This window comes from Salarias fasciatus, chromosome 8 (assembly GCF_902148845.1).
Source record: "Salarias fasciatus chromosome 8, fSalaFa1.1, whole genome shotgun sequence".
Lineage (NCBI taxonomy): Eukaryota > Metazoa > Chordata > Actinopteri > Blenniiformes > Blenniidae > Salarias > Salarias fasciatus.
This window is the reverse complement of record NC_043752.1, coordinates 451,155-469,784: the sequence shown is the minus strand read 5'-3', so window position 1 is coordinate 469,784 and position 18,630 is coordinate 451,155. Positions and strand designations below refer to the sequence as shown.

The following is an 18,630-nucleotide window of genomic DNA, read 5'->3' as shown; positions in this document are numbered from 1 at the left end:
AAAATCAGTTACCAACTACATAATATCAAATATGACAAGATTCAGACTACGTCTGTGCTGCTGGATCAATGAAACTGGAGCTTCTGCGAGTGACGCCACATGCTGCTGATTTAAAATACCAAAGCTAACTTTAATACCTTCAACAACAATCACTATATGAGGCAACGCTGGCCGCTGAGCCCCAGTCCTGCTGCAGCTACAATCACTTCACCGTATAAAACGTTAAAGCCGTTCATGATCAGTGTGTCAGCATCTATTATTTTCAGGTTATGAAGCGATCCGGTAACCCTTAGCTTCACATTTATTTCATCCATCTGTCAGCTCACAAAGATAAACTTTATAACACAGAGATTTCAGTGAAGCGATGGCGCCGAATCAAAATGACATTTTCAGTTTGTGAAGCCGAAACGATCTGAGATGAGATGGAAGTGATGGTGATGATATTTCATGATATGATGCGAAGCCATACGATACGATATGATACGATACGATACGATACGATACGATACGATACGATACGATACGATACGATACGACATGATACGATGCGATGTGATACGATACAATATGATACAGTACGATACGATGCGGTGCAATACGATATGACATGATACGATATGATACAACACGATACGATACAACATGATACGGTACGATACGATGCGATACGATACGACACGACATGATACGATGCGGTACGATACGATACGATACAACACGATACAGTACGATGCGATACGGTACGGTGCAATACGATTTGACACGATACGATATGATACAACATGATACGGTACGATAAGATACGATGCAATGCAATACGATACGACATGACACGTTTCGGTACGATGCAATACAACACGATACGATACAACTTGATACGATATGATACAACATGATGCGATACAATACGACATGATGCGATGCGATATGATACAATGTGATACGATACAGCGTGATATACGATATGAAATGACACAGAATCTGATTTTTTGGGAGGTTTTAGCTCAATATGTCACCAGTGAAATCTATGAAATGTAAAACTTTGCCTTTTCACCTTGTTCTGTACAGAACTTTGTGATTTTATCTGTGAACAGTGCTTCATATATCACCTTCATTGACTTTACTTTTGCCATCAGAACATGGACCAATATGATAGAACACAGCAGGTTAGTCAGTGTGTGGTCCTGGACTCCAGTCCTGACAGATGAGATGAAGAGCAACATGAATGCCTGCAGTTAGGTAGAGCTAAAAATAGGATATATATATTTAAAGGCAAAATGTGTATACACACACACACACACACATGCACGCACTGCATGGCCCATCTGGCCTTGGGGGCGTTCAGGATTCAGATTAAAGAAAGCAGGAATCAGTTCTTCAGAGTTCATCTTCTCACGGAAATTTTATCAGGTCGACCCGACGTCGGATCCTCCGACCCCAGCATGACGGATTCCACTTGATCTGCTGGATAACCTGCAGCAGAAACCCTCCAGGTCGGGTCAGAGGTCATGTGGTTTCCAGAGTAGAACTGATGTTCTTCCAACCGACAAACATCAAGAACATCAGACGACACGCAAAATGTAAAGAAGCTCATGTTTTGTTGATAGCAGATATTGTCGGTCAGCGTTTACCGCTGAACGATCTGTTCTCTTTGAAATGCAGCCATGTTCGTCAGCAACATGCATTTGTGGGATGAGCAGGAGAGATGATGATGACGGAGTTCAGCCGTGAAAATATAATCATGTCTCATTTTCTCTCATTTTGTTTGCTTTGCTGTGACGATGCGACACGTCACGAAAAAATACACAACATGAGCTGATACAACACAGTCGGACACGGTCCAGAAGGACCGGAGCAGGGAGAACATGGAGCACTACAGCCTGGCTTGATACACTGGATACACTCTGATGTCCATGAAGGAAAACTTGTTTTGAAGGGAGGAGGGAGAAGAGCTGGGGGGTTTGAACTCTGGGCCGCTTTAAAAAGAAGCAGAAAACACAAAGCAGCTCTTCACTCAGAGGAGGGAGAACATGAAGTTCCCTCGTTCTGAAGATGCAGCATGTAGCTTCCAGGGCGTGAAGAGCTCCGTCTGCTCACATCAACTCGGCGATGTTTGTCCGTTTACAAAACAACGGCCACAGAAAACACAGCTTTCTGGAAAGGAAATCCTCTGGCTCCGTGGAAACGGACATTGTTGTCAAAAAGTTCATTCATGCCACTGGATCAGTATCAAACACGTTCAAGCACATAAATATGTATTTTAAACTAGATCTGTTAGGAAAAACAAAGAACTCCAAAATGATAGCAAGAACTGCGAAGCAGCAAAAACACAGGAAATACCATCAGAAAGTCGACAGGAAAAGTCACGTTGAGCCAGCTGAGGAAACGCCTCCCACCACCAAACAGCAGCAACGCAGGGAAACACTCCTCCTCCTTCAAAAACACTGCAGAGGTTTTCACGATTTGAAGCAGACTCTGCTTCATGCTGTCAGCACAAGCTTTGCTTTTTTGTTAGTTTCTTCCGAGTGTGTCTGTGACTGTGCAGAAATCCACAGACAGGATTTCATTCATTCACTTATTGATGAGGCGGAGAACTTTCAGCGTTCTGCATAATTCAGCTCAACATCGTCAGAGTGGAGTTCGGGCTGAAGATCCCTGCTGAGGAAATATTTAGCATTTACACACAATTTACTATTTCATCAGCAGAAAAGCCGTTTCAGTGACAACGCTCCTCGTGGAGCAGCAGCAGCAGTGATCGCAGTCCGAGTGTCGGCGGTCCGAGTCCAGCTGAGTGTGTGCAGTTTGCATGTTCTCCCTGTGCCTGTGTGGGTTTTTCCTGTCATGTATACTCTGATAAAAACAACAAAGTTTATTTATTCAGGTTAATAAGGCTGTTTGAGCAGCCCGGCTGCTGGACTAAGATGAGCCGAACATTCAAACAGTAAACGCTCCGGAACCAAGAGCCGAGCTGTGAACCTTCTCTGGTCAACAACTACGAGTAAATACTCTTTAAATAATTTATTCACTGAATTATCAGATTGACAACAGGGTGTTGCACCATTTTTTATATCTGAAGCAAAATTAAAATAAAATGACTTGTTGAAATAGTTCATGTGGTCTCGTTTAGTCACGTTATCAATTAACAGTTAAGCTCTTATCAGGAACCGGAGGGAAACGCTGAGGGGCAGATTCTACTGTCACTGCATCGTTTTGGTGTTTTAAATGATGATTTGAATGTTTGTAATTGATGTTTGGATGGCTGGTTGGACTCCTGCCCTCCTCGCTTCCACGGTTCTGTCAGCGGATTAGATCCACGCAGCTCAGCCCGACTCACGATTCATGTTCTGCAGCTTCGCCCAGAACGCCGAGCACATCGCGCCACAGCTGCGCTTCCCGCTCGCCTCTGCCAGCTGATTTGTTCCACAGGAAACACACACACACACACACACACACACACACACACACACACACACACACACACACACTTCAGCTACATTACTCCTGGACGTCCGCCGCCCCTCATGGTCAGCTGGAACCACACAGCAGAATAAAACTCTCATCATCATCACAGATGAAGCAAACCGCTGAAAGGTGTGTGTGTGTGTGTGTGTGTGTGTGTGTGTGTGTGTGTGTGTGTGTGTGTGTGTGTGTGTGTGTGTGTCATCTCCACATGAATTGGTTCGTGTCGGTGTCCTTGAATGGAATCTAATCATTTCTGAGGGACACTCGACCCTTTGAGCATCAGGTCCGCCACACACACACACACACACACACACACACACACACACACACACACAGACACACAGTTCATCATGCAGCAGCAGATAGAAGTGAAAACCTGATGATGGCGGGTAAAAGCAGGCGTGGACCCGGCCGGGCCGAGCAGCCGTCCTCAGACAGAAGAGTGTCCTCAGGAAGGAGAGCGTCCTCAGAGGACAGCGTCCTCAGGGAGGAGAGCGTCCTCCGGAAGGAGAGCGTCCTCAGAGACGAGCGCTGCAGTGTGAAGCTGGAGAAGCCTCAAGCGACCTCTGACCTCTGAGCCACAGCCAGACTCTCTGCTGGATTCAAACTGAAAACACCTCAAACTCAGGTCAAGACGTTTGTTTTCTAAATTTTAATCACATTTCGTTGAAGAATGTTTCCCGTTTGCTGGTGTTTCTTCTATATAAATGAATTTTCTCTGAGATTATTTAGTATTTTGATATTTTCAGACTCACTTTCAGCCAAATGAATGAACTCAGATCGGAGCTCCAGCTGAAATCACTGCTTTACTTTTCTTCAGCTTCATTTTAGTTTCCTTGTTTCGTTTGGTTTTTAAATTGTGTTTAAACCACAGACATCTGAATCTCTGCAGAAAATCCTGTCGTGTTGAAAAGTTTTCAGCATCTACAGTCAAGTTTATGTGAGAAATGTGTTTTTGAAGCACCAGTAAACCTGAAGATCACCTAGATTTCAACAGAAGTTTGATGTTTTTTCTGCACTCAAACAGACGATAACCTGCTTCATTTACCTTCAACTGTTATCCAAATTATGTGGAAGAATGATTTCAGGTTTTGTCTCATGTTTTTAACTCTTTGTCCACATTGAAGTGAGTCACGCAGCGGTCACCATGTTTTCCACGGCGGTTGATGAAACGTTGCTTCTCTGGTGATTCAAAGTGTTTCTGTCTGTATCCAGATTCACTGAGATCAGTTCATTCAGAGCAGAGAACCGTCCAAACGGCATCAGTCATGAACCAACGCTGGGCCGATCGTGAGACGATCGTGAGACGATCCCTCTGACGATTTCCAGGCAGGACACAACCAAACACACACCTAAACACACAACCAACCACACACCTAAACACACAACCAACCACACACTGGTCTGCAGTCACGCCGCTGCTTCTGCAGCTCCAGTCTGATCCATCACTGATCTGGTCATAACCCACTTCTAAAGTTTGTGTTTATTGGCCCCAGAGTGACTCCATCGGTCCAGAACATCAGAGGTCAGAGGTCAGCAGAGGTCACAGCAGTGAAACCCTCCCCCAGCAGGTTTTTACCTGTAACGTTCATTCTGCATCTAAAACAACAAGAATTCATCCCTGCTTCATCTCTGCGGTTATTTTTATCCAGACGAGCTTCGACTGGAGACATTTCAGATGGACTGAAGCGCTGCTGCCGACTCGGCGGATATATTTAGAGGTTGGAGGACTTTAACTTGAGGCTGAGCAGATTTTAACTCTTCAGTTCAGTCACATCCAGAACGACTTCCAGAGCAGAGGACGGGCTGCGTGCTCCATCCTTCATCTCTTTATGTAAGAATCACTTCTTTCCTCTCACACACACACACACACACACACACACACACACACACACACACACACACACACACACGAGGAAAACTCTTCTCGTTTCTAGATTCTGGTGAATCTGGATCATTCAGAGTCCAGGTTTGGTCTGGTGAACCTGTCCTGAGCTGTGTGTGTGTGTGTGTGTGTCGGTCCTGAGCTGTGCGTGTGTGTCGGTCTCCGGCCCCGGCCCCCACCCAGCCCCCGTCCGGCCCCCGTCCGGCCCCCGGCCCACACGCTGCTCCGCCGCCGCCGCCGCCGCCGCCGCCTCGCTCCGGCTCGGGGCTCCAGCTGGAGGCTGCCTGCGGCCGTGCAGGGCATCGCTCTGTGTGGTGCTGATGTTGCGCGTGCACGCAAACAAACAAACACGCACGCACGCACACATGCACGTCTCCTTTAAGACGATCCGCGCATCAGCGGCGAAACAAACGAGCCCGTCAGGCAGGAGGCTGCTCGACAGCGGAGCTGCTGTTTGGCCCGGTGTGAAACATGGCTGAGCCTCACACACACACACACACACACACACACACACACACACACACACACACACGCACGAGAGAGAGAGAGAGAGAGAGGGGATGAGGACAACTCACGCGCTCCGGATGATCGATCCACGGATGCCATCGCGTGTGGAGGGTGGCGGGTGGAGCCGCGGGGTCCGGCTCCCGGTCCGGCTCCCGGTCCGCGTCCGGGTCCGGGTCCGGGTCTGCAGCCTGCTGGGTCTCTGATGTGAGCTGCTGGGTGGCTGTCCGCGCGCTCCAGCCTTCCTCCTCCTCCTCCTCCTCCTCCTCCTCCTCTCCGCTCCGGTTAATCAGCACGGAGCTGCTGCCGAGCAGGACCGAGCGCCACCGGAGCTCCAGCGGAGTGGGATGAGGAAGAGGAGGATGAGGAGGATGATGAAGGTGATGATGATGATGATGATGATGATGAGGATGAGGAGGATGTCGCGGGAATAGCTTTTAACGGGAACATCTCTGCCTGAGTCACCCCGCATGCTTCAGGAACCGAGCCAGAGCTGATCAGCTGATCCGTCCTCCAAAAACACAACGAAACAAACAAACAAACAAACAAACAAACAAACAAACAAACAAACAAACAACAAACAAACAATAACGTCTCTGGTCTGCTGCTCGCGCACAGCAGGTCCGTCAAGAGGTTTTTTTTTTCAACGCACTGAAGTATTTATAGGAAATAGTTCAACAGTTTCCTCTTCAGGCCACAAGAACACACTGAGGAGAGCGGAGTGTGGTGTGTGTGTGTGTGTGTGTGTGTGTAGGTGTGTGTGTGTGTGTGTGTGTGTGTGTGTAGGTGTGTGTGTGTGTGTGTGTGTGTGTGTGAGAGAGAGAGAGAGAGAGGGGACACACACACACTGCAGAGAACAGTGTAAACTTCCATTTGAGAGGAAATCACTTCGAAAACAGCAAAGTTTCGTTTCCCTTCGTCTGACGGAGCCTCGGGAGGATTTTCACCGTTTATCTTTTGTCCTCATTCATCTTCATCATTTCATATTGTGACACCATGAAGCGCGGATTTTTATTCTTGAATCTTGATTTTTATTCATCTGTTCAATTTCATCCAGTGGTGCTAAAAGTGGGGAGCGCGCCCCCTACAGGGGGCTCTGAGTCAATGCATGGATGGAACAACCGTTCAGTTTCAGGGAGTTTTCTCTTTTCCAGTGTTTTCAAATATATTTTTTGTTACTTTATTTAAAGGTAGAATTATCGAACACTTTCAGTAACATCAGTGTTTTTTACTTTATTTGATCTGTTCAATATTAAATTAGCATTTTGTATCAAACATCAAATTTTAGTGTCAAAATGAGTGTTTCTCATCCAATCAGCTGATTAATCTATGAGCAATTAATTAATTTGTGAAGCCAGTCCTCATCGTCCTGATCCACATGGTGGAGCAGTGGGTGGAGCAGCGGGTGGAGCAGCAGGTGGAGCAGCAGGCGGAGCAGCGGGTGGAGCAGCGGGTGGAGCAGCGGGTGGAGCAGCAGGCGGAGCAGTGGGTGGAGCAGCGGGTGGAGCAGTGGGTGGAGCAGCGGGTGGAGCAGTGGGTGGAGCGGGTGGAGCAGCGGGTGGAGCAGTGGGTGGAGCGGGTGGAGCAGCGGGTGGAGCAGTGGGTGGAGCAGTGGGTGGAGCAGCGGGTGGAGCAGCAGGTGGAGCAGCGGGTGGAGCAGTGGGTGGAGCAGTGGGTGGAGCAGCAGGTGGAGCAGCGGGTGGAGCAGCGACATGAAATTCAGCAGAGAAAAATGTTCCAGATTGTTTCGTTTCTGCTGAAGAAAAAATAATTTTCCATCATAAACAATAAAACGATCGGATCCGTCACGGGAGCTGGTGGGGTAGTGGTTCGTAGTCCTGCCTCAGTGAGAAATCCCCGGTTTGAGTCCAGGCTCTTGGACCTGTGTGTGATTTGCATGTTCCCCCTGAGCGTGTGTTATTCACTCATTCATCCACTCATGTGTTCACAGGTAGTGCTCAGGGATAATGTGCAAACTTCAGGTATGAAACCCTGGAGCACTCTGGTGGCTGGAGGTCTCCTGGTTCGATTCCCGTTCTCAGCTCTCTGAAATCAAAGCCACATGAAGGTTTTCTTGTTCTGGGTCTTCGCTGCTCTGACGGCGGCGGGTCCACAGCTGGGGACCAAAAATAGCTCGGATGGAGATCAGGAGGCAGGAGTCAGGGCGGAAGTGGGACAGCTCTGCTCTGCTGCCACGTCTCAGCGCTCAGCCTCAGGGTTCCAGACCAAACACTGCTGCTGCAGCTGGAGGCCGCTGGGGGGCCGCCGGGGGGCCGCCGGGGGCCGCTGGGGGCCGCTGGGGGGCCGCCGGGGGCCGCTGGGGGGCCGCCGGGGGCCGCCGGGGGGCTGCTGGAGGCCGCCGGGGGGCCGCCGGGGTCCCTGCAGGAAACACCCTGTGAGGGCCAGACTCAGTCCCTTCAGGAGGTAACAGGTCCAAACCCCGGAGGAAGACAGTGTGAGCCACACGCTGCTCCACGGCTCGCCACGGGGTTTCCTCTGCTCTGCCTCTGTCGCTGTAGCAGCGCTTCCCCCCAGCAGGGGGGCGCATCAGCCCACTGCTGACACCACAGCCTGGAGACATGAGGCAGGACTGAAGAGGGCCTGTTTTCAGCGCCCCCCCCCCCCCCCCCCCCCCCGGTTAGTTCAAAGCTGAATCGGGTCAAAGGTCAGGCTGGAGGCAGTGAAGGTTAAAAGCAGCTCCTGACTGAAGCAACCTCACTTCTGCCAAATGGGTCATCAACAGCTCCCCTGGCTCCTGGGGGGGGGGGGGGGGGGGGGGGGGGGGATTTTCCCTGTGGATGTTTACGTCCCTGCCTAAATCCTGACACTGACAGCGTGTCCAAACACTGGTCCCCGGCCCGCTCGGCTGCTTGTTGACAGCGAGGAGCTGCTGGCAGGACGGCAGGCTGGCGGGGAGCGGAAAAATACCAGGGGGGTCCGGCCCCCGTCCAGCCCCCGTCCAGACCCCCTCCTCCACCCTGCCGAGCCCCCTCCACCCTGTCACCGCCGTCCTCGTGTCTCCCACGCCGGTTTTTTGGCCTCGTTTACTCAAAACAGTTGAAGAGAAACGCTTCGCTTTTGCTTTTTGCTTTTCAGCAGCAGCGTTCTGAAAACGCTGTAGTTTTCACACCGGACCACTGGCGGGCGCTGTTGGTTGTTTTTGTCGTGAAACTGGACTTGAATTTGCCTCTGGATTAATAAAGTCTCTTTCTGTCTCAGTCTTGTTGCTTAAACACTCAGAAAGCAACGAAAGTTTTGTATTTCACTGGAAATCGTCGTCGTGGAAACGAGACCTTCAGCATCTGCAGCGACGCTCCAGTTCACGTGACCTCTTGACCTCTGCAGACGACAGGTTCTGATCTGTCCCAGTGGAACCGGCCGGCTCTGAGGCAGGACAGGCCTGGGCCCGGTCCGCCGTGCAGAAACAAACACACGTCGCTTCACCACATCCCAGCAGCCACTGCAACGGAAACAACAACCCTGAATCCTCGTGGCTCCGCCTCCCCAGCAACGCTGGAATCCAGGAGCAGTGAACCGGAGCTGAAGCCACCTCCCGGCATCGAACCGGCTCCTGACTGCTCCGGTTTAATCATTTAACCATCTGCAGCAGCGCTTCGCCTCAGAGCTTCATGAGTGGAGTGATCCTCGGCGATGCTCGGTCCTTCATGACTGTCGGAAGAGGAGAAACTAGCCAGACCTGAACCTGGAGCCAGACCTGAACCTGGAGCCAGACCTGAACCTGGGGCCAGACCTGAACCTGGAGCCAGACCTGAACCTGGAGCCAGACCTGAACCTGGAGCCAGACCTGAACCTGGAGCCAGACCTGAACCTGGAGCCAGACCTGAACCTAAAGTCAGACCTGAACCTGGAGCCAGACCTGAACCTGGAGCCAGACCTGAACCTGGGGCCAGACCTGAACCTAAAGTCAGACCTGAACCTGGGGCCAGACCTGAACCTAAAGTCAGACCTGAACCTGAGGTTTCTGAGAGCAATGTCTGCTTTTATTTTGAAAAGCCCAGATTCCCCTCAGCTGGTCAGTGTGAAGAAACCCACATGTTCCACCTGAGAACTTCTTCATCTCTTCCCATAAAGAATGTCAGTTTAGGGTGGGGTGTGTATGTGTGTGTGTGTGTGGTGTGTTGTGGTGTGTGTGGTGTGTGTGTGTGTGTGTGTGTGGTGTGTGTGTGTGTGTGTGTGCGGGGTGTTATCAGGACAATCCCTGCTGTACTGACACAGCGGTCTGTTATGTAACGGGGCTGACGGGACGCCGTGTTCCTGACGAGGCCTTTCTCTTCAGCGGCGTCCGTTCACTCCCTCACTCATTCACAGAGGGTGAACGTCTGTCCGGCAGGCGGCGTCGGGTTGTGTAACCTCCAGGAGGCCGACTCCCCCGAGGTCACACACCTGACTCCAAACTGCAGCGCCTCTCGCTGTTTGGTTTTAGCCGCGTTACAGGAAGTGTTCATGCTGCGACTCAGTGTTTTCCAACCCCTGGCTCCTGGGAGTCTTTAGCCTGCATGTTTTATAAGCTGCGTATTCAAAACAGAACATTTCACTCCTTCAGAGCAGCGAATATCCATCTGACGATGTTCACTCCTCCGTCTTCCTCGCACAGGGAGCGTCTCCTTTTTTTTAATAACTTTATTTAAAGAGGTTTTCAGTTATAAGAAGTGTCTCCTTCTTGTTCTGCATTTGCTAAGTTAAACATTTTGAATTAATTGTCAGTTTCAAAATGTCCAAAAAATCCTGGAATAGTTCAGTTTCTCTTCAAGCAGCAGGATAGATACCATCAGCATCAGCATTACCTTGTATTCACAGTCAGAGATTAGAGTTATCAAGCTCAGGTAAATGCTAATTTCTTCTCGACTTATTACAGAGCGTCTTCCTCCTCTAACACCAGATCCCTTCTGTCTTAGAGGTATATTAAACGTGATGTTGATGAAAATGATTTAATCTGCCTTTCACTGAGTGGAGCAGGTTGTCTCTGGTGTGTTCAGGAGGACATGTGTCCATTCTGTCGTCGTCCAGGGAACGGAGACGTGAGCGTGGACGGTCCGGCTCACTAATGCGATTCCTTCGAGGTCGACCGGAGAGCGAGTCCTGGCAGGCCGGCTCGGGATCCGCGGGCCAGCCGGAGGCCGGAGGACAGCAGCAGATGTCCAGATCCAGCAGGAGTGTTTCATAATCCAGTCCAGACGAGACGGCGTCTCCACACAGGGTCTCCACATGGTGTCTCCACACGGAGACACGAGGATCCCTCTGGAGAAACGCTCACAACGGTGAAAGGTCCCTTTTTCCAGTTTTTACTTTTTTGCACCAATAAACACTGAAAATAAGATAAATACAGGGCGGCTGCGGCTCGGCTGGTAGAGCCCGAGTTTTACAGTTGGGAGGTTGTTGGTTGATTCTCCATCTCCCCCGCCCATGTGCCGAAGTGTCCTTGAGCAAGACACTGAACCCCGAACTGCTCCCAGTGGACGGACAGAGCGCCTTGCATGGCAGCCGCCCCCGCTGGTGTGTGAATGTGTGTGTGAATGGGTGAACGTGATCATGCAGTGCGAAGCATGTTGGGCTCTGTTCATGCACGGTACAAAATGCTAAGTAAGTATATAAGTGCGATCTATATCACCCAGAATTTGAAAAAAGAAAATATGAACAAAATCAATCACCCCAACGAAGAATAAACGTAACAAAAAATAGAAAGTAGGCAAGAAAAGAGTGCAGCAAGATTTTAAAATGTAAGTTAAAAAGCTGAACCAATCAGGATCTCCGTGAAATGTCTAATATCCAAAACAGTATATCCTGAAAACGTGTTCAGATTAAAAACCGCGGCCTTTCCTGCTTATTCCTTCGACTTTACTGCTTTATTATTATCATCGCAGTGTAATAACTCCATATGATGTGTGTAAATAAAAAACACCTTAAATCTCAGCCAGTTCTGAATGAGACAAACTTTGCATTGTGTTTTTCTGGTGTGAATACGTGTTTTATTATTTGTTCCTTTAATGATGATGATGATGATGATGATGATGATGATGAATTTATTTCGAGCTTTTACAAAGTAAAGTTAGTACATGTTATAAAAAGTACTTTGCCAATATTTCAACACAAAAAAGAAGGAAGAAAGAAAGAAAAAAAAAACCCAAAAAAACAAACAAAAAAAAAAACCAAGAAGCTGGACAGGCAGTGGGAAGAAGTCAGATTTGTTAAGCGCCCACCCCCTTTTTGCCAGTATTTACAGCTGCACGCAGTTGTCTTTTCTGGGATGCTTCATCAATCCGTGCATTATGATAATATAAATATACAAATATACATTTGCATCTACGCATGTCTGCTTATACAACCTTATATACTGGTTTTCCTTGTACAACAGACACTCATAATCCAAAACAAATCAGTTTATTCATTATTTTGTGCTGAAACTGTTTAATTTTGAGTAAAATCTGAAAACTGTCTTTTCCTCCACCTTCATTTTCAGAAACGGTCTGATTGAATCCCAGATCCGGTTCATCTGATCCATCCGATCACGGCCCCGCCCCCCGCTCTCTCTGATTGGCCCGTTCGGGAGGTAAATAAAACAGCCCGCGTTCCTATTGGCTGCTGCGCTGCGGCTCGCGCCGCCGCCTCCCGCTCCCCGCAGCAGTAAACAGGTTGTGGTCAGAAGCAGCGGGGTCTGCTGGGAAGGCGCAGACCGGAGCAGAGGAGCCTCTCCCCCCGTTTTTATCGGTTTTATTTCCTCTCGGCCGCCATGAAGTTCGTGAGGTTCATCATGAAGAACGCGGCCCTGGCCAGCGCCCCCAAACACATCGAGCACTTCTCCAAGTTCTCCCCGTCGCCGCTGTCCATGAAGCAGTTCCTGGATTTCGGTGAGTGGCTCGTTACTCGTTATCTCGTTATGTAACGCGGAGCCGCGGCTGGACGGACCGGGGGGGGGATTGGAGGGTCCAGCGGGGCGGGTCTGAGCAGAACCCGGAGGCCGAACGGCTGCTGCAGCTGCAGGCTGGAGGGTTGCATCAGCCCGGGCCGCACCGGGGACGAGGGAGGGGGGGGGGGGGGCGGTGTCACCCCAAAACACCCCAAACACCCCAAACACCCCCTCAGGCTTTCTCTATGGAGAGCTGGTCTCAACATCTGACAGGGGAAATCAGTCGATTCAAAATATAATTCAATCCTGTCGATATAAACCTGACAAAGAGGCATTTAACTCTTTAAAAGCCACGAAAAAACAAATAAAAATGTAGAACTTCTCCTCTGAAGTATTTCTCAAGGGTGTTTCAGGGTCAGTTTTCAGCTGAGGCTTTTAAAGGTTTCAACTGTCAACAGAAACAACCAGATCTGTGTGAAATGTGAGAAAACACTGAAATCCCCACATTTTTACACATTTAAAACGTGTCTAAATGGAATATAGTGTGTGTGTGTTTTGGAATGCTATTGGAATGGAATGCTATTTATGTGTGTGTGTGTGTGTGTGTGTGTGTGTGTGTGTGTCTGAAAGGTGAACTATAACGTGGCTGAATGTGGTAAAGCTCCTGCAGGACGATGTTTTTGCTGAGCAGGCGTCCAGCAGGGTGACGGCTGCTGTTTTGTTGTCTTATCTGAAGGAAGTGTGGCGTCCTGTGAAGTTACTCAACGAGCTTCTTTTCCTGATAAAGGCTGTAATGTTTTGGCTGTAATGTTTTGGCTGTAATGTTTTGGTCAGAGCTATATTCCACATGTTCCTGCGTCCTTCAGGAGACTGAGGGGTTCTAAGATGTGCGTTTGGTTGTTAAAAGCTGGTTTTCGTGCTGCAGGCTCCATCAACGCCTGTGAGAAGACGTCCTTCGTGTTCCTGAGGCAGGAGCTTCCTGTCCGGCTGTCCAACATCCTGAAGGAGATCAACCTGCTGCCGGACCGGCTGCTCGCCACGCCGTCCGTGCAGACGGTGCAGAGCTGGTGGGTGTTTACGGCCTCTCCCGCTCTGAACCGGCGCCGCGCCCTTTGACCGAGTTGTACGCCGGCCAGCCGGCGGGGGGGGGGGGGGGGGGGGGGGGGGGGGGGGAGGCAGCCGCTGAACTTTGTCCCAGTTTTCTGCAGCGCTGCTCAAAACATCCTGGCTGATCTGCGGTTCTCCGCTTCCAGGTACATCCAGAGTCTGATGGAGATCCTGGAGTTCCTGGACAAGAACCCCGACGACCACAGAGTCCTGGGCGAGTGAGTGTCCTCCGGGTGGCGCCGCCTCGCCCCGCCCCGCCCCGCCCCGCCCCGCCCCGCGGCGTCTCTGACCGCCGCTCCGTCTGCTCCTTCCCCTCCTTCCCCTCCAGGTTCGTGGACGCTCTGGTGACCATCAGGAACCGGCACAACGACGTGGTTCCCACCATGGCCCAGGGCGTCATCCAGTACAAGGAGGTCTTCCCGCAGGACGTCGGCACCAACCAGAACATCCAGTACTTCCTGGACCGCTTCTACATCAGCCGCATCTCCATCCGGATGCTCATCAACCAGCACAGTGAGTCGCCGGCCGGCTGAGCGGCGCGGCGCTTTGTTCTGCAGGAGGACGAGTCTTTTTAATGACTCATTAAAAGTTTCCCCAAATTTCCACACAGGCTCAGGGAGAACATGCAGACCCGCTGATGCGTTCAGTTGCCGTGTCGATCAGGTTGTTGTTGTTGTTGTTTTGCAGCTCTGATCTTCGACGGCACCACCAACCCCGTCCACCCCAACACCATCGGCAGCATCGACCCGCAGTGCCAGGTGGCCGACGTCGTCCAGGGTGAGGCGCCGCCGGATCGCTTCCCGGCGCCGTTCCCTCCGTCGCTGCTGCTCCTCTGACTGCTCGCTCTCCTCCCTCTCTCCTCCAGACGCCTTCCACAGCGCCAAGAGCCTGTGTGACCAGTACTACCTGCGCTCGCCAGACCTGGTCCTGCAGGAGATCAACCGTAAGCTCCGGTTCCGCTCCGGGAGGGACAGAGACGTTTGAACGCCCTGCCAGGGGGTTCAGGGGGTTCAGGGGGTTCAGGAGGTTCAGAGGGTTCAGGGGGTTCAGGGGGTTCAGGGGGTTCAGGGGGTTCAGGAGGTTCAGGGGGTTCAGAGGGTTCAGGGGGTTCAGAGGGTTCAGGGGGGTTCAGAGGGTTCAGGGGGTTCAGGAGGTTCAGGAGGTTCAGGGGTTCAGGGGGGTTCAGGGAGTTCAGAGGGTTCAGGGGGGTTCAGGGGGTTCAGGGGGTTCAGGGGGGTTCAGAGGGTTCAGGGGGGTTCAGGAGGTTCAGGGGGGTTCAGAGGGTTCAGGGGGTTCAGGGGGGTTCAGGGAGTTCAGAGGGTTCAGGGGGGTTCAGAGGGTTCAGGGGGGTTCAGGGGGTTCAGGGGGTTCAGGGAGTTCAGAGGGTTCAGGGGGGTTCAGAGGGTTCAGGGGGGTTCAGGGGGTTCAGGGGGTTCAGGGGGTTCAGGGGGTTCAGGGAGTTCAGAGGGTTCAGGGGGGTTCAGGAGGTTCAGAGGGTTCAGGAGGTTCAGGGGGTTCAGGGGGTTCAGAGGGTTCAGGGGGTTCAGGGGGTTCAGGGGGTTCAGGGGGGTTCAGGGAGTTCAGAGGGTTCAGGGGGGTTCAGGAGGTTCAGAGGGTTCAGGGCGTTCAGGAGGTTCAGGAGGTTCAGGGGGTTCAGGGGGTTCAGGGGGTTCAGAGGGTTCAGGGGGTTCAGGAGGTTCAGGAGGTTCAGGGGGTTCAGGGGGTTCAGAGGGTTCAGGGGGTTCAGGGGGTTCAGGGGATCCTCCAGAAGGGTTGGAGTCTCTGTCCTGTGACCGGTCTGAGCCAGATGGACCTGAGAGGCGTCTGATAAAGCAGCAATACCACGGCGACCTTTGACCCCCGGTCCTGAAGCGTCTTCTCCTCTGTTTGCAGACAAGAAGAGGAATCACCCCATCAGCATCGTGTACGTGCCGTCCCACCTCTACCACATGCTGTTCGAGCTCTTCAAGGTACGAGACGCCGCTGCCGCCGCCGCCGGGTGGTGGACCGCTGCCGCCGCCGCCGCCACCGCCGGGCGGTGGACTGTTGTGCCCACCGCCGCCGCCGCCGCCGGGCGCAGCAGGAACCAGCCTCACCGCCTTTTTCTCTTGCTTGTGAGGCAGAACGCCATGAGAGCGACGATCGAGACGCACGAGAAGAGGAAGGAGCTGCCGCCCGTCCAGGTGCTGGTGTCTCTGGGAGGAGAGGACATGTCCATCAAGGTGAGACGGACGGACACTCGGGACAGAACACAGCTGCTCAGATCCATCCAAACCAGACGCACACACCCTGGAGGAGGCTTTTTTCAGTCTGAAAACTCTATTTTTTACACAGACAATGTTTAAAGTTGGTCTAGACGACACTTTATTTTGAAACCGGGATCAGACTCGGAGTCTGAACCTTCCTCCTCCTCCTCCTCCTCCTCCTCCTCCTCCTCCTCCTCCTCCTCCTCCTCCTCCTCTACCCAGGTGAGCGACACTGGGGGCGGCGTTCCCTTCCGGAGGATCGAGAACCTGTTCAGCTACATGTACTCCACCGCGCCGGCGCCGCAGGTCGGAGACGGCGCCCGGCCTCCGCTGGTAGGACCGCCTCTCTCTGCTGCTTCAAATAAATGTGGATCATTTTTGCTAAAAGTGAAAATTTATCCAAGAATTGACACTAAATAAAAAGCGGTTTCCTGTCTGCACAGGAAGAAGGAAGCTTTCTGAAACAGGAAGTTCTTGCAGGCGAGCAGGAAAAAGCTTTTTTTCCTTCTCGCCTGCAAGAACTTCAGCGATAACAATGGCGGATTGACAGATTTGCACACAGTTAGAGTCCTGACCCCTGACCCCGCCCCTCCCCTCCTGCAGGCGGGCTTCGGCTACGGCCTGCCCATCTCCCGACTCTACGCCAAGTACTTCCAGGGCGACCTGCAGCTGTACTCCATGGAGGGCTACGGCACGGACGCCGTCATCTACCTGAAGGTGAGCACGGAGAGCGCCGCGTCCCGGTCACCCCCGTGACCCCCGGCTGACCTCTAACCCCTCCCCCCCGCCAGGCGCTCTCCACGGACTCCATCGAGAGGCTCCCGGTCTACAACAAGACGGCGCTGCGGCACTACCTGGTCAGCCACGAGGCCGACGACTGGTGCGTCCCCAGCAGGGAGCCGCTGGACCTGAGCGGCTTCAAGGTGGCCAAGTGAGGCCGGCGCCGCCGTGGGACGGGACCGGGGCGGGGCGGGGCCAGGCGTAGCCCCTCCCCCCGCCAGTCAGCCCGCGGTAGCATGCCGTGTTTTCCTTTTCTGAATGTAGGCCCGTAGAGAGCAGCGACTAACAGGCGGCGGCGGCGGACACGGTTTGTTTCAGCGAACAGGAAGTTCCTGTTGTTCGGCCTTAACTTAGCAGATTCTCCCAAAGCCTCCTCTCTTTTTTGGGAATACTTGAAGCTGCTTGAACTCACACTCCTGCTGCTCCTTCCTGGATTTCCCCGGACGGTCCTCGGTCTCCGGATCAAAAGTATGACGGAGTGGATGGTTGTGGTTGTTCTTGTTGTTGTTTTTTATTTCGCATGGTGGATCTCTGCTTTTTCACTAACGTTTTCCCGACCAGGCTGAATGTGAACCACGCTTTCTGTGCATCATTTACAGGAAATAAAAAAAAAAAGCAGTATTTAATGAGAATCCTGCAGCTCAGACGAGTTGTGGGACCTCCAGAGGACGCCACGGTCCGGTCGGCGGTCCGGTCTGGGGTTGTGGGACCTCCAGAGGACGCCGCGGTCCGGTCGGCGGTCCGGTCCGGTCCGGTCCGGGGTCTTGTCCCGCAGCGCCAGGCCAGGGTCCACGTGTGTCTTTCTTTTTGTATTGAATGAGCCTGGAGCATTCAGTATGTAAAGTTATTTTTATAGCTGCACTTTTGTGAAAGAAAGAACTGTAAACACTGTAAATAGTCCAGATGATGATGATGATGATGATGATGATAATAAAAACAGGAAGTAGAAAAGGTGCTTGTCGTCTTCTTCTTGGCGTCTGTCGGTGGATTAACCCTGAGGTCTGGGATTAAGAACGGAGCGTTTTCAGCCTGTTTTCATTTTCTTTCAAAATAAAGCACCATATAGACCAACTTAATACAATGTCTGTGTTAAAAATACAGTTTTTAAACAAAAAAAGCCTAATTATTTGATTAATCACAATTGAAGAATGAATCACGATTAATGCGATTCACTCCGACAGCCCAGGTTTTTATTTGTTTTAGACTTTTAACAAAGTACGAAGAGATCTGAACAAAGCGAGGACATACTGATGAAAATCAATGGAAAAGTTCATTTGGTTTGTTTTCTCTGATCAGACATCTTCATCCTCAGTAATCGTCTTCATCAGAGACAAACGATCTTCTTCCCTCTCAGTACCGGAGGAATCGTTCCAGTTGTAAAACCACCATCTTTTCTCTGATCACTCAGTTCTGTTACGTATCTCTATTTAAAGTCTCTTTCTGAAACAAACACGTTTCAGGAATATTCAGATTGTATTTGTTCCATTTCAAATGTGAGATTTATATATTTATTGTATTTATATATGTTTGTGTAAGATAGACGAGATGCACACCATGCACCTAAAATGTTTAACCTTTTTTGCAAATTTGTTTCATTCTCTGCCAACAAAATAATGTCATCAGCATACAACAACAAACTTAAATTGAAATCATCAATACAAATACCAAGGTTTTCTTCCTTAATTTCATCTACAAGGTCATTAATATATAGAGAGAAGAGCGTGGGTGACAGGACATCGCCCTGCTTTGCACCAAAAGGTGTCGGGAACCAGCCTGTTTGT

General features: G+C 51.2%; 2 protein-coding genes across 2 annotated transcripts in view; one reads left to right on the top strand and one right to left on the bottom strand.

Moving 5' to 3' along the window:
* tbkbp1 (TBK1 binding protein 1) overlaps positions 1-6,050 on the bottom strand; it is a 42,213-nt gene extending 36,163 nt beyond the window's left edge. Inside the window, 1 exon segment of the mRNA XM_030098709.1 lies at positions 5,923-6,050. The gene's annotated coding sequence lies outside the window, so the exon portion shown is untranslated.
* Positions 6,051-12,489: 6,439 nt separating this feature from the next.
* On the top strand, positions 12,490-17,803 carry pdk2a (pyruvate dehydrogenase kinase 2a). Its single transcript, XM_030098634.1, has 11 exons — positions 12,490-12,717; positions 13,642-13,783; positions 13,970-14,041; positions 14,152-14,336; positions 14,511-14,600; positions 14,689-14,766; positions 15,717-15,793; positions 15,947-16,045; positions 16,292-16,402; positions 16,673-16,786; positions 16,861-17,803. Exons 1-11 carry the CDS (start codon positions 12,600-12,602, stop codon positions 17,002-17,004), a joined length of 1,230 nt encoding a protein of 409 aa, XP_029954494.1. The 5' UTR covers positions 12,490-12,599; the 3' UTR covers positions 17,005-17,803.
* The last annotated feature ends 827 nt before the right edge of the window (positions 17,804-18,630 follow it).

What these genes read in the sequence shown, in the direction of transcription:
- pdk2a (XM_030098634.1), top strand. Translation starts at nt 12,600, where the DNA reads ATGAAGTTCGTGAGGTTCATCATGAAGAACGCGGCCCTGGCCAGCGCC. An exon ending in GATGCTCATCAACCAGCACA is followed by an intron (nt 14,337 to 14,510) that starts GTGAGTCGCCGG and finishes GTTGTTTTGCAG; the next exon opens with CTCTGATCTTCGACGGCACC. An exon ending in GGTGGCCGACGTCGTCCAGG is followed by an intron (nt 14,601 to 14,688) that starts GTGAGGCGCCGC and finishes TCTCTCCTCCAG; the next exon opens with ACGCCTTCCACAGCGCCAAG.